Source organism: Ammospiza caudacuta, chromosome 12 (assembly GCF_027887145.1).
Source record: "Ammospiza caudacuta isolate bAmmCau1 chromosome 12, bAmmCau1.pri, whole genome shotgun sequence".
Taxonomy (NCBI): Eukaryota; Metazoa; Chordata; class Aves; order Passeriformes; family Passerellidae; genus Ammospiza; species Ammospiza caudacuta.
In genome coordinates this window covers 16,367,987-16,385,257 of record NC_080604.1, presented here as the reverse complement: position 1 = coordinate 16,385,257, position 17,271 = coordinate 16,367,987, and the positions used below count along the sequence as shown (strand labels likewise).

Genomic DNA, 17,271 nt, shown 5'->3' with positions numbered 1-17,271 from the left:
GATGCACTCCCAGTCCCAGGCATGGACGTCTTTCACCAGAAAGGAGAATGCAGAGCAAACACCTACTGGTTAAAGTAACTCAGATATGTGGTTTGGGAGCACATTCTTCCATTGCTGTAATTGCACCATCAGAATTAATGCTCAAACTCGTGTTTGGCCTTACATTTAGCTACTCTGCCTTCCTCACCTCTCCATGTCAGCTCCCTGTCCCCACCCCAGCAGCCTCTGTGGTCTCCTCCTCCCTCTCTGCTTTAGTGTCCATTCCACTTTTGAACCTGTGTGATTGTGCCTCTCTTCTTCTGCATTTCAACCATTTCTTGTGCATTCAACCCATCCCAGGAACAGCATGGCTCCTGGATGGATGGAGTCCTTTCAGCCCAAATGGAATTGAATTCAATGGTGTGAATTCAAGGGTTTTATGGAATAGATTCATAGATATTTTACTTAACTAGTTGGTGTATTTTTGTGAATTGTGTTTTAAATCCCAGGTCACACAAACAATTTAAAGTGAATTTACTGCCCATCAGGGGGAATACTTATTAAGAATGCTTTGTTATTTGGAATATAAGACAAATTTTCCAAAAGCAACACTGTCAGTCAAGAGAACTTTCTTTTCAAGTTTTGGAAAATTTGCTTGAATTCAGGACAGGGTGGAAGCTGCTGTAGATTGCTTTCATTGATTGTGATCACTGCTTGAATTGGCAGAGCAGGAAGTGTTATGATGATGAGAACTTGTCTTATTGTTGTGATAAGCTGTTACCAAAGTCTAATTACTGGGTGTGATGCTAAAATGTGTAAGCTGCCGACACTTAAAGATAAGGAGATGAAAAGAAACAAACTCGTTCCAAATAGCTCTTCTGTTTGGGGTTTTTCATTATTATTGTTATTTTTGTGCACTCTCCTGAGTGGTGCTTCAGAGTGCATGGATTAAGTCATGGATTTGGCTGCAGATGCTGCCATCAAACTTCAGCTGTGGTTAAGTAAGTTTTAAGCACCAAGGGACTGAATAAAATAATGGTTAGTGAAAAGTGCTGACGAGGGATTCAGTTAATGGTGTGTGCATCTGTGGAGTGAGTGGGTTGTTATTAGCTATTAATTCAGGTGCTGGAGGCAGGATCCAAGTGTGATTAAGAGGAGGGTAAGGGGTAGGGGCCCAGTTCCCATAGGAATTGCACATGGGAATGTGCCATTCCTGCCACGCTGGCTGCTTCAGAGCTGGCATTTCCACAGAAAAGTAGAATATCCTGCAGTTCTGTCCTGGAAATCTCCATTGTCTGGGGGACAGGGACATCCTGTTGAGGTCAGAACCCTTTGCAGAGCTTCACCTGAGCTCAGCACCCCAGGGACTCCTGCCCTGACTGCTGTGCTGACTTCAGAAAACGTTCTGGGATCCTCTGGGATGACAGATGCTTGTGTATGCACATGTAACATGCTGTTAATAATTAGAGCTGATTGGATATTCACTACAAATTACACTGGCTATGAAGTTAGCCCCTTCTTTGGGCTTACAAGTGGCTCACAAAACACTGTTAAAGCCTATTTTTAAATGTATGTTTCCTCATAAACATTGATAGATTTAATTTGAACGAATAATGTCAAGTCTGAGTGTTTTAAAACTCTTGCTGGGCTGTTCACTGTCAGTTGTTAATGGAGCATGTTTGGATTTCTGAGTCACAGTGTAAATATTTTCTGTTTCCAATGTTGAGGATGAAACATGAGGTTTGGTGATTATTTTTACCAGTCCCCCCTAATAGTGTGTCTGCTCCCACGCCCAGGCCCACATGCCACATCTTCAAAAATAACTGCATGGAGAAGAGAAATAGGGCTGACTGCATCCAGCAAACATGAGGGAAAGATAGCATTTCCATTTTTTCTAATTTCCCATGTCACCTGGAAGCTGGGCTGGAGCATTCTTTTAAAGATTTTCATCATGAGCTGAGTTATTTTCCCAACCTGTTTGTCCTTGTGGGAATCTGAAGGAAGAGCTCTGATTTTTTCAAATATTGACTCAGGCTTAATCTGCCTCCTGTGGTGAAAAAAGAAAAGTTCAGCCCCAGTGGCTACATTTCCCAAAAACCCCACACGCAGAGAGCCATGCTCAAATTCATATTTGCTCTTTTTATATGCTCATTTATATTTACAGTGATCCTCTAAGACAGCACACTGTCTTGGTAGAGAACAATTATTCACTAATGTTAGTACCAACAGCCATGGCTGGTTTGAAAAATGACTCATGATTTTGGTGTAAGAAATCCTGAAATACTTCAGAGAAGCCCATTTTTCTGTTGAGGAACAGCTCTCTGTGGACTGGTAGGAACTCCAGCTTTGCTGTTGCTAGAGGAACTGAAGAGGAACAAAATTCAAAGATATAATCATACATTTCTCCTTAATTGGAGGAGGGATGGTGCCATCTGTGCTTTGCTCTTGTCCAGGGGAAATGAAACCCACACTATCAACATCTATATATCCCCTTCATCCTCTGTGTTGCATCCCTCCTAAAGAATTTAACCAGTTAAAACAGACCCAAAATAACTTCTGCATAAAATGGTGATGTGCAGCGCTATAAATAAGTCATTTTCATGTGTATGGCACACACATGGCTCTCTCTGCTTAGCAGTTAATATCCTTAGAAAACTTTTATTTTCCTCTGGAAAACCAAACAAAGCAACAGCCTAAAAAAAACCCAAAAAACCACAAAATCCCAGAGTAGTGTTGTTCCTTATGAGAAAGAGGATAGATGGGAGCAAGGTTAATTATCTTTTTTTTGCCCACCTACATTTATATTTTCCCTTTGCACTCCCTCTCCCCCATTCCGCCTCTTTTTGTGTAAAACAGTTCTGCAGTATGTGGAGCATAAGAATTATTTCTCTAGCAGAAACTGCAACCTGCTTGCAGAGCCTCCGTACCCATTAGAGGCTCTTTCCAGAAGCAGTAATTTCCTTCTCCCCATAAATTATGCATCAATGTACATTTGAGATTCTGAGCTGATGAACAGAAGATGAAAGCGCTGCTGCTCCCGCAGAGCTGCATCCACGTCCTTGTGTACAGGCTGGAGCACACCTTGTTCAGACAAACTGCGCGTGTTGCTGTCCTGCTACTCCAGCTGGAACAGAGCTGGGAGCTGCTCTGGCTGCTTGGGCCTCTGCTCTGTGAGAAATACCTTCACAGAAGCACAGAATAATGAGGTTGGAAGAGACCTCTAAGGTCATCAAGTCCAGTTTATGCCCTAGCACCTCAACTAGACTACAGCACCAAGTGCCATGTCCAGTGTTTTTTAAACACATCCTGAGATGGTGATTCTACCACCTCCCTGGGAAGAGCATTCCACTACTTTATTATTCTTTCAGTGAAAACTTTTTCCTAATATCCAACCTGTACTTTCCCTGACGTAGCTTGAGACTGTTTCCTCTGGTTCTGTCAGTGGGCCGGTGACACTGAATGCCCGGTGGGGCATTCAATGAAGAATGTAAATAGATGTATGTTTTAGAGAAGGATTTTGCACTACTGCCACAATTGAGCTATTTGGGAGGGCATCCTTTGTGTTTTGTCACGTCAAAGGGCATAGGGAAAATTTTTAAGTCTACCCTTGGAATCTGAAGGGTAGTTTTATATAAAACTGTTGTATATTACAGGTCATTGTGTAAAAATTACAAGATTCACCTTGCAATGGGTCTGAAATACCTCTGTGCTGTGCTGGCATGAATGAGCATGCACTTATTCTGTGTCTCTTCCACAGTCACTTAAAATGGCAGGGAGGCAGCCCAAGCACTCTGCACTGTTTCCATCACAACTGGTGATGGATTCTGAGCATGTGTTGGCATAACCCCATATGCATCTGTGTCCCTTCAAGCTTAGCTTTAAGGTCTGGGTCTTTGCTTCTACCCAAGTTGACCCAACTGCTGAATTTCCTCTTTGAACAAAGCCATGTGGTATCTTTCCTTTTCTCTCCTTTGACTAAGTTTTCTTCTAGAGAGAAAATAGTGTTTGCTTTCCAAATGCAACATCCCCCCTAAAAGAACCTGTGTACTAAAGCAGGCCATCGAGCCTTTCATCACTTCTCTTGGTGATAGCAGTCATGAATTTTTTATTTTCTGCAGGGCTCACTCCAGATCTGCCACAGCATTGTGTGGGTGCACACATGTAAAAAGGCTACTAATTGAAATTCAGATGTAACGAGATGAAGTTTTGCTATTCACCATGACTGCCTTTTGTTTTAGCCCATGTACGCTCAGTGCACCTAAACAATACAACCATTGCTTCTCCTTTTAGATTCGACAAGAATAACTAAAAAGGCAAGAAATATTTCTGTGTCTGCTGTAGAGATGAAGCATGCACCCCCAAAATGGGAATGGCACGTGTTAGCTTCTTTATATACTTATCTGTGGAGAGGGACAGAAATTTAATGGAACTGTAAAGAAAATGAAATGGAAAACTTACTGCTATAAACTGTTCTCTTTTGAAGATGCAAATGTGTCTCTATTGCCTAGGTAACTATTATGGAACGCCGAAGCCTCCAAGCCAGCCCCTCAGTGGGAAAGTGACTTCCACCAATGCTTTGCAAAACCTGCAGTCTGGCTCCAAGCAGTCGACTCCAAAGCGAACCAAGTCTTACAATGATATGCAAAATGCTGGCATAGTGCATACAGAGAATGAGGAAGAGGATGATGTACCTGAAATGAGCAGTAGCTTCACAGGTAAAGCAAAAATACTGCTGTCTTTCAGTTGGAATATGTGGGGAGGGCTTTTGGAGAGTGTTTTGTAGAGGGGATATTGTTTATTTATGTGTTTTCTGCAGAGCTGTCAGTGTCAAACAGAACTGGCAGATACCCAGGTGTGATCGACCACATGCACAGCTGGGTCTTTCCAAAAAGCCTTGTGGGATTGAACTGGTTGAGACAAAAATGTGGTAAAGTTCAAATCCATTAATTGCAGAAAGGTCAGGGAACAGTTGAGCTATGGTTGACAGCTACAAACAGTATGAAATGACTCAACCATGTTTACATTTTAAATTAATCATTACTCCTTCCTAAATATGTTGCTGTTCTTTATCCTTCCTTGCATCTAGAGCTGCCCATCACATACAGTTGCCGTCCTAGGTCCTCTTCTCCAGGTACCTCCCAGCACATGGAGTGCTGCTTGCTGCAGGAGTGAGATCTGGAGCATGTGTGCAAGTTCTGTGCAATTCATGAAGGTCTTGTGTCCTGCTGAGCACAGATCTTGTTCCCACCATGGCTGCCATCAAGCCTGGGCTGAAAGATCACTGGAAACCTTTGCAATCTCAAGTCAAGTGCTGTGCAGGCAGATTCAGACTAAAACATCATTGGAGATCCATTGAGTTTCCACAGAAATCAGCTGGAAGTTTGTGAAGCTCTGAGGGCCAAGAGCTCTTCCCCATGCCCCCAGGCCTAGTATTTGTTAGTGCTTAGGGCATTGTTACCTCAGCTCAGTTTCAAGCACTGAATTCATCTTTTGAGGCAGGAACTGAGCAAGTATTATCCACATCTTCAAGGCTTTCCTAACTGATTGCCTTGGGAGCTCACCATAACCGGCACCCACCTTTGTCCTCTGATCATTTTCTATCACCATGAAAATTTTCCTTCCCAGCCTTTTGACTAGAAGATCTGTCCTGCCGGATCCTACCTGCCAATGTCCTGGCTCTAACATCTGTTTAGAGCTTTAAAAGGATTTAGACTGAGATTTAGTTTTGGCCTCTGCACGCCAGACTATCAAATGGCTTTTGAGGGTTGTACCCTCTTTGGCTGCTACTTGCTATATTTCCAACTCAAATTGCTTCTAGCCAGCTTAATTTCTCACAGGTTGGAATTTCTGTCTCTGCTTACCAGCTCATTGACAAACCAAGGGTGGTTTCTCACATGTTGTGACATGACAGCAGCCTCGGCCTTTGTCACCGGATCTGATTTTGGGAAGAAGCTGGTGGGAGATCTGTTATTTGATTTCCTTGCTGCCTGTCTCAGTTTGGTGTCCCTGAAGTAGCTTGAGCATCATTTCCCTTCCTTGTTTTCCTTTGCAAGATGAAATACTGGAAGATGCAGCTCATTTGTCACAACGTTATCACACCCTGGCCCCTTCCCTTCATTAAATGAGCCCAGAATCAGGGAGAGAGTTATTTCTCATATACCAAAGTGATTCCTTATGCTTATTTCTCATGAAAGTGTGCTAGCCATATTAAAATGCTCCTGCTTCCCTAGGAGACCTCTGGATAACTTGTGTTTTCCAGATTTTGGCATGTTTGTACTCTCAGTTTTTAGCTGGCGATGATTCTTTCACGCTTCTTTATGTTGTCATCTTCTACCTAAAAATATCAAACTCCAGGAGGGCTGAAAAGCAAGCACTGAGGGTACTGGTATAGTCTAGATGTTTTTCTTCCTGTTCCTCCCAGTGTTCTCTTTTGGTAATGGCAGCACACAGACTGGAATAATGAAGGAGCTGTTTCCAGGGCTGTGGGCTGTGAGCTGAGGATGTCCATGGTCTCTGGTGTGGAGAGCAGGGAAGGTCCTGTCTGGGAAGCCCTTTCAGCCCCACTCCTTGGGGACTTGGCAGAGGGTGACACTGATCTCTGTTTTTTGCTCTGTGCATTGTCACGCTGTGCTTGTACTGATGTTCTCAGGGGATGTGGAAGTGCTGCCATAAATTTTCAACACCACAAGAGCCAAACAGAGAAAGTCCCTTTGGTAGACAAAGGGTTTATTTTAGCATTTGTCCATTGTCGCCAAAACCTCTCTGTAAAGGAGTGAGGGCACAGACCTGTTTATTGGGGAGCCTTTACTGTCATTAGTGATGGGAGGGGATGAGCAGCATTGTTTCATGGATACAGCTTGAAACTGCATGGATACAACATCAGAAATATTTCCTTAGAGGGAAAAGGGCCAGATACAGCATAAAATACTCCTGTCTGACTTTGGCTTGAAGGATACAGTGATGAGCCTTGGAATAAACCTCCTCAGACAGCAAGAACGGGCACTAGTGAGCAGCAACACGTGGACACATGGTACAGCACTGACATTCATTTTAATTTTTAATTTAAAATAACACACTGCACTGAAGACACTCACCATTAGCTTGTTGACTTTGAGCTTCTGGCAGCATTTTGCACTTGTAAAATCTCTTTTGATCATTCTTCAAACAAGAAATTTTATCCTCCTAATCCTGTCCCACAGTTGGCACTGCAGGGGTGAACCTGTAAGCCTGCTTGAAATCACACTGAACACCAGCGAGCCCTGGCCTCAGACAGCCTGGAGGAATTTGGTAGCTCAGCAGGGCCTGCTGGAGCTGATCACAGCTCCTGGTTTGCTCGGCTGGCAGAGGGTGTGTGGGCAAGGAGAGCTCGCCCCTGCTGCCTCAGAGACTGCCGGGGCTCTGCCCTCGCTCCATCTGCTGCCGCGCCTCGTGCGTTAAAAGGCACGGAGAGGAAAACCGGCAGGATAAACCTGGAGGAGCAAACAGGGAAGGAAAGGACTGATTGTCACCGATTCTCACTTGTATCTGTGTTTGTTCGCAGCAGAGTCTGGTGACCTGGACGAGCACAGCGCGCGCATCGGGAGAGAGGCAGCGCCCGCGTCCGCGATTGAGAGGCACACCCACGTCCCCACCACGGACCCATCTCAGAGCCTCCCCCAGTACCTACCTCCTGCTGCCGAGGATAACCTAGGTCCTCTGCCAGAAAACTGGGAGATGGCCTACACGGAGAACGGAGAAGTCTATTTTATAGAGTAAAGCACTTTTTTGTTGTTCTGATTCCATCTCCCCGCCTCTCTTTGGGCATAAAGTGAACCTCCATGGATGCATTTTGTGTGTGTATTAAATATTTAGTGTATGCAGTTAGGTTGCAGAGCTGTTAGCTCTTTACTGCTTCTGAAGGGGGTTTGCATTTCCTGATTGGATTAACATCCAAATCACTCCTGAGTTCCCAGGCAGAGGGAATTGCTTGTTTTATGAGGGTAGTTACAAAAGCAACAGACACTTATAAAATACAGGCCAGTTGTTTTCACGGGTGGGATGAAAGCTCCTAATTGGAAGGGCTGAGACTTCATTCTGTGCATAATGCAGCAGAGACAGGGATTCCTCCAGTCCTGTGCAGCAGAGACAGGGATGGACTTTGTGTGCTGTCCCCTCGTCGCAGCAAAGGGGCCAAATGTGTTAATGTTCTCCAGTGGCTTGCAAAAGGTACAGTTCAGTGCAGGGTAGGCACAGCAAGTTTGGAACACCTCAAGCTCTGCAGTCTTTGCCTAAGAGCTGATTGCTGTCAGCAGTTTTATGATGATATTGATTTTTTTTCATGCCATAAATAATAGTCTCAAATTATACTTGTCTAAATTTATTGAGGTAGGAGTAACTTATAAAATAGGAGCTGTTAGTGTAAGAGATGTCTTGCACAGAGTTTAGCTAGACATTAACACTCAATTAGCCTTTGAAACTCAAACCCTTAGCTGCCAAGTAGAAGAGGGGTTGAGGAATTGATTTTGGATTTACTGGTCTGTTTAATGCAGTTGTGGAAACCCTACCAGAAGCCAATGCCCAGTTACTGCAGAAGAACTTTCTCTGTTAATTAGCCCTGTCTCCTGTGGAGAGTTACACTGGATCAGGGCTGTGAGGGCAGCAGTCCTGCCTCATTGTCAGGAGAGAAGACTTTTGGACAAGGCCAGGGGAAAGTTCAAGAGCAGGTTTTCCCTTGGCTGCAGTGGCAAGGGAACACATGAGAGAAGATTGCCAGAATATGTGAGGAGCTGGGATGACTGAGGGCACCACAGCAGCCTTTCTTCAGCTGGGAGAAGGTTGCTCTGAAAAAAGCCATTTTCCAGGGCACTCTCAATTACCTGAAGAGGCTCCAACAGTCCCTGAGTGTAAGACAAGGTCAGAAGAAGGCAGAATGCAAATTCTCATGAGACGAAACCAGGAGGAGTACATTACCCTGAGCATGGCTTTCTCCCCTCACTGTGTCCTCAGGGTGCCTCGTCACTTGATGTTCTCTCTGCCCTTTATAGAGAACAGCCTAATAGCCCGTTCAGCCTGCCACTTTCCTCCTTGGAGGAGGACAGATGATGAGCAGTAAATGCTGCCCAAGCAGTCAGTTGCTCCCTTTTTGACCCCACAGGGGCCCCTGCTGTCCTTCCTTACAGGTGCTTCCATCGGGGTTCCACTGCCGCCACCGATTTCCCCAAACCCACCCCCATGGCTGCTGTTCTGTGGTCTCTGAACAGTGCAGGACTGCAGCACCTCTAAATAATTGTCAGGAGAATCATGTGTGTGTTGGGAAAACACAGCCTGTAACACAGGCCTGTGTGATGTGAAGCTCTGGCAGCAGCACCCGCTCCCTCCCTGCAGTGCGGTTTGAGGAGATGCTCCCATGGGGCTGATTTTGTGCATGAACCTGTTGCTGTGGATGCAGCACTGAATGACTGCAGTTCTGTTAATTCTGAGGACACCCTGAGCCTAGAAACCATTTAGCTTGATTTGTATCACATTAAGAAAGTGAACTAATGAGCAGTGTGGACCCAAGCTGGCTCAGATGTCTGTTCCAGCATCTGTGGCACTTTGGGTATCAAGTCAGGGTGCTGAGGGGAGCAGCATGAGCTTCTTGCACAGCACCAGTGCAGGTCCAGTGGGGCCAGGGCTGTGTGTCAGATAGCCAACCCTGATATAGCTGGAGCAATTTGGTTCTTGAGATATGTTTCTCTGGAGCTTTAACTGGGATTTTCATTTTCCCAGTCCCCTGTTATCTGTGCATGTTACAGTCTAACACAATCCTTTCCACCTGAGAGTGTGATCTGAAAGGTGTTTAGCTAAATTTTCTGTGCCTCAGCAAACTGCACTGTTGTGAGTGAGCCTTTGCTTAGCAAGTACAAAATTGCAAGAAATATGCAAATATTCTATTGCTCTCCTCCCACCACCCTCCTTCTCAGCTAGACTGCAGACTTGCTTATAAATAAGGGGGCAGAGCCCCTCTGCTTTATTTTTGCTGATTTTCCTGACTTGCTGAATTTCTGCCATTCAGTTTTCTAGGTGCTGATCAATTGCTCTGCAGCACAAATAAGGATTAAACACATTTGCTCATCCTGCCTTGGGAGGGCTGGGTAGTAGGATGTGTAAAACAAGGACCTTTTATTTACTCACTCAGATCCTGGGAGCAGGGCTAGCCTCTTTTCTTCCAGTACAATACAAGTGTGCTGGTTGCTTGTTAGTTCCTCAGGGATCGTGGCCCTCATTATAGAGCCCTCATGAGACTGTGGTGAGGCTAAAATTCAGTTTGTAAACCTCTTTGAGACCTTGAAGGAGAAGAAAATAGCATTACTACACTATTGAAACTTAAAACTGTTAAGCAGTGTTAGAGGCTAAGCTAGATAAGTGATACCTCAGGGACTGCAGGTTGTGTCTAAGATGACACCAGGTTGTAGAAGAGGCATTATATTATCAGATTGTCTGCTTATGCAAATGAAATTATGGGAGAAAATAACTTCTAGAAAAATGTATTTTAAGCCTGTTTACTATGCAACCTTCACCGCTGGGACTGGCATCATGAGGCTGTCAGGGGACTTGTGGAAAGGAAGAGTTGAAAGTAAAGCTGTTCAACTTCCATCAAAGGCTTAGACAGAACATCTTTATTTGTGTAATTATAAAGTTTTCAGTCAAAACCATTTTTGACTAATGCTTGGGTCAACTCTAGACATGTCTAAGGTCTTTTGTAGGAACAAAGCTCACTGCATAATTTAGTGAGGAAGTGAAACTTCTGCCTTTAGCTCAGAGACAGCTCTGGGAATTAAAAACAAGCCACCAAAGACAAAAATTTGGAAATTGATATTATATTATTGCAGCATTCACATGTCACTTTCCAGTCAGGAGTACTGATTTGTATATTTTTACTTGTTACCTTTGTGTTTTCAATGCCAAAGGTCTTGTGATTTGGTTGACTAGTTTGCAAAACATCAAATTGTTGAGCTGTTTCTTTGAATCAAAAGTATGCCTCCAGGTCTGTTGAATAATAAAGAGGATATATACTTTTATGTCATGGATATTTCAACTCTGCTTTATTAACAAAGGTTGTGTTTCCATTTTTGGTTTCCAGCCATAACACAAAAACAACATCTTGGCTAGATCCACGGTGCCTGAACAAACAGCAGAAGCCTCTAGAAGAATGTGAAGATGATGGTAAGAGACTAAAAATAGTGACATAATACTGTGTTTGGTCCATTCCTAGGTAACTTTTTTACTTTCCTCTTTCTAACAACTAGTGTTCAGAATGACTTTAAAAAATTTTAAAAATATTTATTAGGAAGTACAAAGAGACAATGTTGTAAAATCGCTGTGAAAGTAACACGGCCACTGAGGTGCCAGATCATTTAATAAAAACCAAGGAGGTGCTACAAGTAAGTTTTTGCAAAGGCATTTGAAAAGCCACTGGTGCTGAACAAGACTCAAAGCTGTCTGACATGTTTGCTTCTTGTATCTCTGTGTGGGAGGGAGTGACTGAGGCTCTGCGTGCTCCGCTGTGTTCCGCTCCAGCCGCCCCCTTCACGTGGATTGAGAGAGTCATGTTGCTGTTTCCTTGTCTGAGCAGAAATAACTCAACTGCTTCACTTGTGCTGTTAAATGCTGACAGTCTGTGCAGTGTTGTGATTGCTGAAGCAAGTTCCATTTGAAAGGGTATATTTCTGACACTGAAAATTTGCACTGAGATTTGGTATTCCTTGAGATGTTGGAAATGCAAGCCACTGTCCGATTTAGAGCAGCCAAATGCAGGAATGTTAAAGGAGGTCCCTTCCCAGCCTCCTTTATGAGATGTTGGAAGAAAAAGTGAATTATGAAAATAACTTAAATATTTGGGAAAACCTGTGAGGGAATTTTGGTCTACTGACCAGGAAAGGTGATGAAATTGAAATACATAATCTTGGCTAATACAGGCCTGTCATGGTAGACACTTCTTAAAAGAGGGCTTCCTTCATCGGTGTTGGTGCTGTCCTTGTAAAATCAGTTTTCATAATACAATGAACCACCTCCTGGTGTCAGTCATCTTAATAAAAATCACAATTTTATTTCATAAAAGAATCAACTCAATCCCTTTTCACTGTTAGGTTCAACTCTGGCCTCCAGACCTGTTGTTAACTGTTTTTACACATGTAGTAGTGTTTCACTCTCTCCTATCTTTCACTTGAGAGATTTTGCAGGGTGTGAGAACTTACCTCTGCAGTCTAGGCTGCTGTGATGAAGCAGGTCACCAGCTTGCTAGAGCACAGTGCAGGATACCCTCAAACCACAGGGATGTGCCAGGTGAGGAACAGCCAGCACCACAAGGCTGCAGAGGGGGACTGAGCTCCTCTGTTACACAGTTCCTCACAGAAGGGAAAGTCTTACTCTTGTCCTCTTAGCAATTATAAAGCAAACACTGGAATAATTTGTTTAATTTGGAATAGAAACATACAGCTGGTATTATTGTATTTCATTGAGTTCATCATTTTGGAGAGCAGTGGCATCTTTGTTTATCAACTCCTTAAAATCAGCTAATTTCATCTTCCCACACACCCCTTCACTTCATTCACAAAGTTGCTCATTAATGGATATTTTTAACATTCACTAGTTAAACCAGTTGCTTCATAGTTACAGTAGTGCTCTGCAATGCTTTGCTTGGCTGCTCTAATCTTGCTTAGCACATAATAATAATTATGTTTTAAAAAACAGGGAGGAGAGAAGATTAGTTAGGTTAGTTTTGCTTTGTCATAGAAGCTGGATGGTTTTTGGCAAGGGTCACTGTTGTGTGTCATTCCTTAAGAGTCAGTGGGATGACTCCTCTGTTTTGTTTGGTGTGTGTGTGTGTGCATGTGAGTTGCCAGACTCATTCCACCCTCTTTATGGATTTTATAAATGTTAGATATTGTTTGCAGTTGCCTTGTGCTTTTGTTTCATCAAGATATGCATCCCTTTTTACTTGTTTCCCATTGTTTGGGCTATCAAAGGAAATTGCAATTTTTATTTCACACTAATGGTCCCAAACAACTGCTTTGATAGGGTATTTTGCAAAGAGGTCATGGAAGTAGTTTTTTGGATGTCCAGATGTTTCAACCCTACAACCTCTGTTTGCTTCTGTCACTCATTTATGTGGCTTAAACTTTGCTGTGCTGGGTCCAAGATTGTTTTTACCATCTTTGTTCTGGTTTTGTCACCATCTTTCATTTTCAGACTGCATTATTATTATTTATAGGCCAAGCAATACTTTAATCATCTGTGTCACTGTTAACTTATGAATATGGAGCAGATAATGCTAAATGGAGCAACAGCGAATATTGATGGCTTTGTGTCTTTGAAAAATTATGTGATCTTTGTCCCAGGTGCCCTGCTAAAACTGGTGCATTCCTGTCTGTGCCTCACCAGTGAATCTGAACTGGGGTCTGTGCCTCCAGTTAAACAAGGCTTCATGCCTAAATCACCTGAGTAGGACACTGAGGTCTGTTGGACCTTGTGTGCACATAAATTTAGATGTTTTCTTGAAAACCTTGCTACATTAGTTCCTTGTTTGGGTGCAAGGTTTTCCTCTCAGATTCCCTCATTAGTGTCCAGGTCTGGCCTTCTGCTAGATCCATGTGTCTGTAGAACAGATTGCAAAGGTTGGACTGTAGGATCTGAGGGAAAATCCTCACTACAGTGAGAACATCGCAATTTCATGACTTTGCCATATCAAACCATGACATGGAAGTAGTCCTTTGATGAAGATGTTTTGAGAGTGCAGGAACCACTTCGTTCATTATCTGCATCAGATCCATCAATATTCTGATCACTGGAGTGTGCTAAATGGGAAGCTTGGGCTCGGTGTGTAGAAAATTAGTGCTGGTTCTGCTGTTTGCTCTAGGGAATTTCTTGCTTGGGGCTGGTATCTGAAATTTTCTTTTAATTTTTTCTGTCTCATTTACTGCTCTTCCCTTGGAGAAGAAGGGGTGCACACGGAGGAACTGGACAGTGAACTAGGTAAATCATCCATCTCTCATTTTGATATTTGACTTCAACTGCACTGTTTTGAGCCTTTAATTACTTACTTTCTCCTTTGTATCATTTTGCATCATTCAGGTTTTTTTTTATTTCAATAGGAGTAATTTATCAGCAAAACTTCCCTAGCACAGAAAGCATTTATCTTTCCCTAGCTCCAGATCTGCAGTGCTTTTCTTACTGATTCAGAGTTTGAAGAAAGCTAGAGAGCCCCGGTCTTGCAAAGTTGTTTCGAAGCCGCTTCCTCCTGGACTCTGCAGAAGTTGGGATCTTTTCCTTTGGCATCTCTGGCTCCAGGAAAAAGCTCATAGATGCCAAAGATGAAATGAAGTAGCTCATATGATGCTTTTTCGCTGGGGCCCAAGCCATTTCCCAGACAATGGAAGCTAAATGTGATTCAGAAAGTTTAAGTATTACATCGGATGCTTCAGCTGAGCTCGTGAATGAAGCAGCTTAAAATTTCCCCTCAGTCAGTGATTTTATAAACAGATGATTTTCAGTGATGTGGTACACTTTTATTTGCTGCATCTCTTTGTGAAGGATGCTGTCTAGATATCTAATCTCAGCAGTGCTCATTGTGTTTATACTGATGGCAGAGGTAGTTGTTATTTCTGTTCAGCTATGCTCTAGTGCACTCGCAGAGCTGAAGGGATAAGAGGTTGCATAGGATTTTATTTCCACCAGGACTATTATTGCTTTTTAAAAGGACTGTAGTTACAGTTCATAGTTCTGCATACTGGAGGAATTGTATTAGCAGAGAATTAAGCTCTGGTTTCTGTAATGACTTGCAAGGAAGTGTATTCTGCTCCCTGCTTCTGTGTGATGGATACAGCATCAGCAGCCAGCAGTGGGCTTGGAACACTCCTCCATGAATGGTTCTTCTGAATAATATGCCTGGAATAAAATGCCTAACTTCTCATAGAGCAATTTGAAAGAAATGACAATTTAAAGAAGGATGCAGTCTCTTTAGTGGTCCATGAGTGTTATGTGCAGCTTGCACAAATGATCAGCAGCTGACCAAGTAGCATCAGAAGTAGGTGGATGCACATCAACAATCTGCAAAGAGTTCTCACTAAGGTCTTCACAACTAGTGACTTAAAATGAGAGGGAGGTTTTAAAAAAGCAAATTTAGAGGCAGTATTGAACAGAAATTAGCCTTCTTTCAGTCTGCTATCAGGAACTAGTGCAAGAGCAGAGCTGAAGAAATAGTTGCAGGAAAACTCATTAATTGATAAGCCTGACCCCAGACCTGCAGGCCCTTATGTACACAAGGGTTCTGCTCCAACACCACAAGATTTTCCCTTTGTTTCAGTGCAGATAAGTTTTACTGAGCTCACAGCCCATCAATGTGCTGTTGAGATGTGCAAATGTTGCAGTGTAAAGAAAGACATTTTCAAATTACTCAACTGGTTACAGCAACATTAAGGAGAGGGCATGAAAACTTAGTATAGTTATAGTAACTCAGATTAGTAAAAACTGATTGGCACCAGCTATTTAGTGCCTTAAGTTATCAACAATTTCTGTTCTAAATATAAGAAGAGGTATTTTCACAGCTTCTTGTTTTCCAAAGAATTATGGAGTAATAGGTCACATTCTAACAGAGGGTTGTTCTTCAGACACAAAAATTTAACCTGTAAAGCAGAATTTGACCTGGCTTCACAGGGAGCAGTAAGAGCTGAGTGTGCTGAGTTTCCCTCCAGCTCATTCACAGTCATGCATGGCTGCAGCTGAAATACCTGATGGCTAGAGAAGTAAATTTTTAGGAATTCATCCAGCCCTTCTGTATGTAGGGCAGGATACTAGAGCATCTCAACAGGAATCCATGTGCTTATCCAAGGCTTAGAATTGTGATATTAGATATGTGTCCATTGAATTCACCCACCTGCTGATACATGCTCTGAGACTGCATTGGTGCTGCATGGATGTACCAAAATAAAAACCATATGGCTCACTCAGGCTCCTAATGATGCAAAATGTTTTTTGAAATCTCATATTTGTGATAAAATCTAATGCTCTGGGTCATCTTCAGTTTAGCAGGAGAGATAAAGAAAGGAGATGAATAATTTAAAACAGCTAGACTGAAACATGGCTATGGAGAATATTGTCTTTTACTTTAGAGAACTTATGGAAGCTTGTAGGAGTCGAAAAGTGCATCTACATAATCATCAAGAAATGTGTTAAAAGCTGCAGTTTTGTATATTGTTATATCTGAAAACATGGAGATTTGTTCCATTAAAAAAGCTGCAGAGATAGTAAACTGGAAAGATTTTGGCATTTTCGGGGTTAGTAAAGTGCTGGTATTCTGATCTTTTGTGAAAATACTTTAAATAGGAAGAAAAAAAATACATTAACTATCAAAATCTTTTGTGAACAGAAGAAAGAAAACAATTTTTTTTTTTTTTTGCTTAAACTTTAAAAATAAAAAAGCACTTAGCAGTCTAAAACAGACAAAAGATATTTAGCATGAGAACTACTGGAACTCATTTGAAGGCATTTGTGCATCACTTCTTTCCCTCATTGACTTTTTATTTTTCTTTCACCCCAGCTTGATCTCTTTACCATTCTACCTTCACCACAGTGCAACAAACTAAATTGATACAACAGCTTGTGATTTTCCCAACTGCATGCTAGGTTGTAATTGAATCCCACTGAAACTCTTGGAGCCAGTCCCATGGTGCTCTCACCTTCTGGGATTCCTCTGCAGACCTGAGAGTTCCCTTTGTGAAAAAACTTTCCAGATTGGCCTCTAGCTTTCTGACCTTTTCTCAGATAAACTTGCAGGGTGTAAAGGAATTTCTAATTCTGAAGTGTTCAATCTCTGTTGATAAAAACATGGAGTTTTTTCATGCCCAGAAGTTAGCATTGGCTTGCATTTAATGGCTTATGTCTCAAGGAATCCAAAGATGTTAAACAAAATGAGGATAAAATAATGATAAGAATGGAAAACCTACCTTTTATCTGCAAATAAGGGACATAGGGAGCAAAATTCATGAAAGCTGATTTCATCTGATCTCCAGCCAATTCTGAACACAAACATAAACTTTGAGTAATTAGTCCATGTGTGTTGGTATAGATTCTCTTCCTCTCCAGTCTTGAGATATTTCTATCCTTATGGCAACATTATTCTAATTAATGGACCATTGTTGATTATATTGGCTCAGCAATTGATGCCATTAATGGAAATAAATCTCTGCATTTGATAATGAACAAACATAGATTACTGTCGGTGTTGACAAATTTCATGTTAAATTTTGGCAAATTACTTTGCATGAGCTATTTAAA

At 42.3% G+C, this 17,271-nt stretch overlaps 1 protein-coding gene across 1 annotated transcript in view; it reads left to right on the top strand.

The window, feature by feature from the left end:
- The window catches only part of MAGI1 (membrane associated guanylate kinase, WW and PDZ domain containing 1), a 283,263-nt gene that overhangs the window by 204,702 nt on the left and 61,290 nt on the right, over positions 1–17,271 (top strand). Inside the window, exons 4-7 of the mRNA XM_058813185.1 lie at positions 4,488–4,694; positions 7,520–7,730; positions 11,081–11,163; positions 13,933–13,971. Coding sequence (XP_058669168.1) covers positions 4,488–4,694; positions 7,520–7,730; positions 11,081–11,163; positions 13,933–13,971 — 540 coding nt within the window. The remainder of the gene's footprint in view (positions 1–4,487; positions 4,695–7,519; positions 7,731–11,080; positions 11,164–13,932; positions 13,972–17,271) is intronic.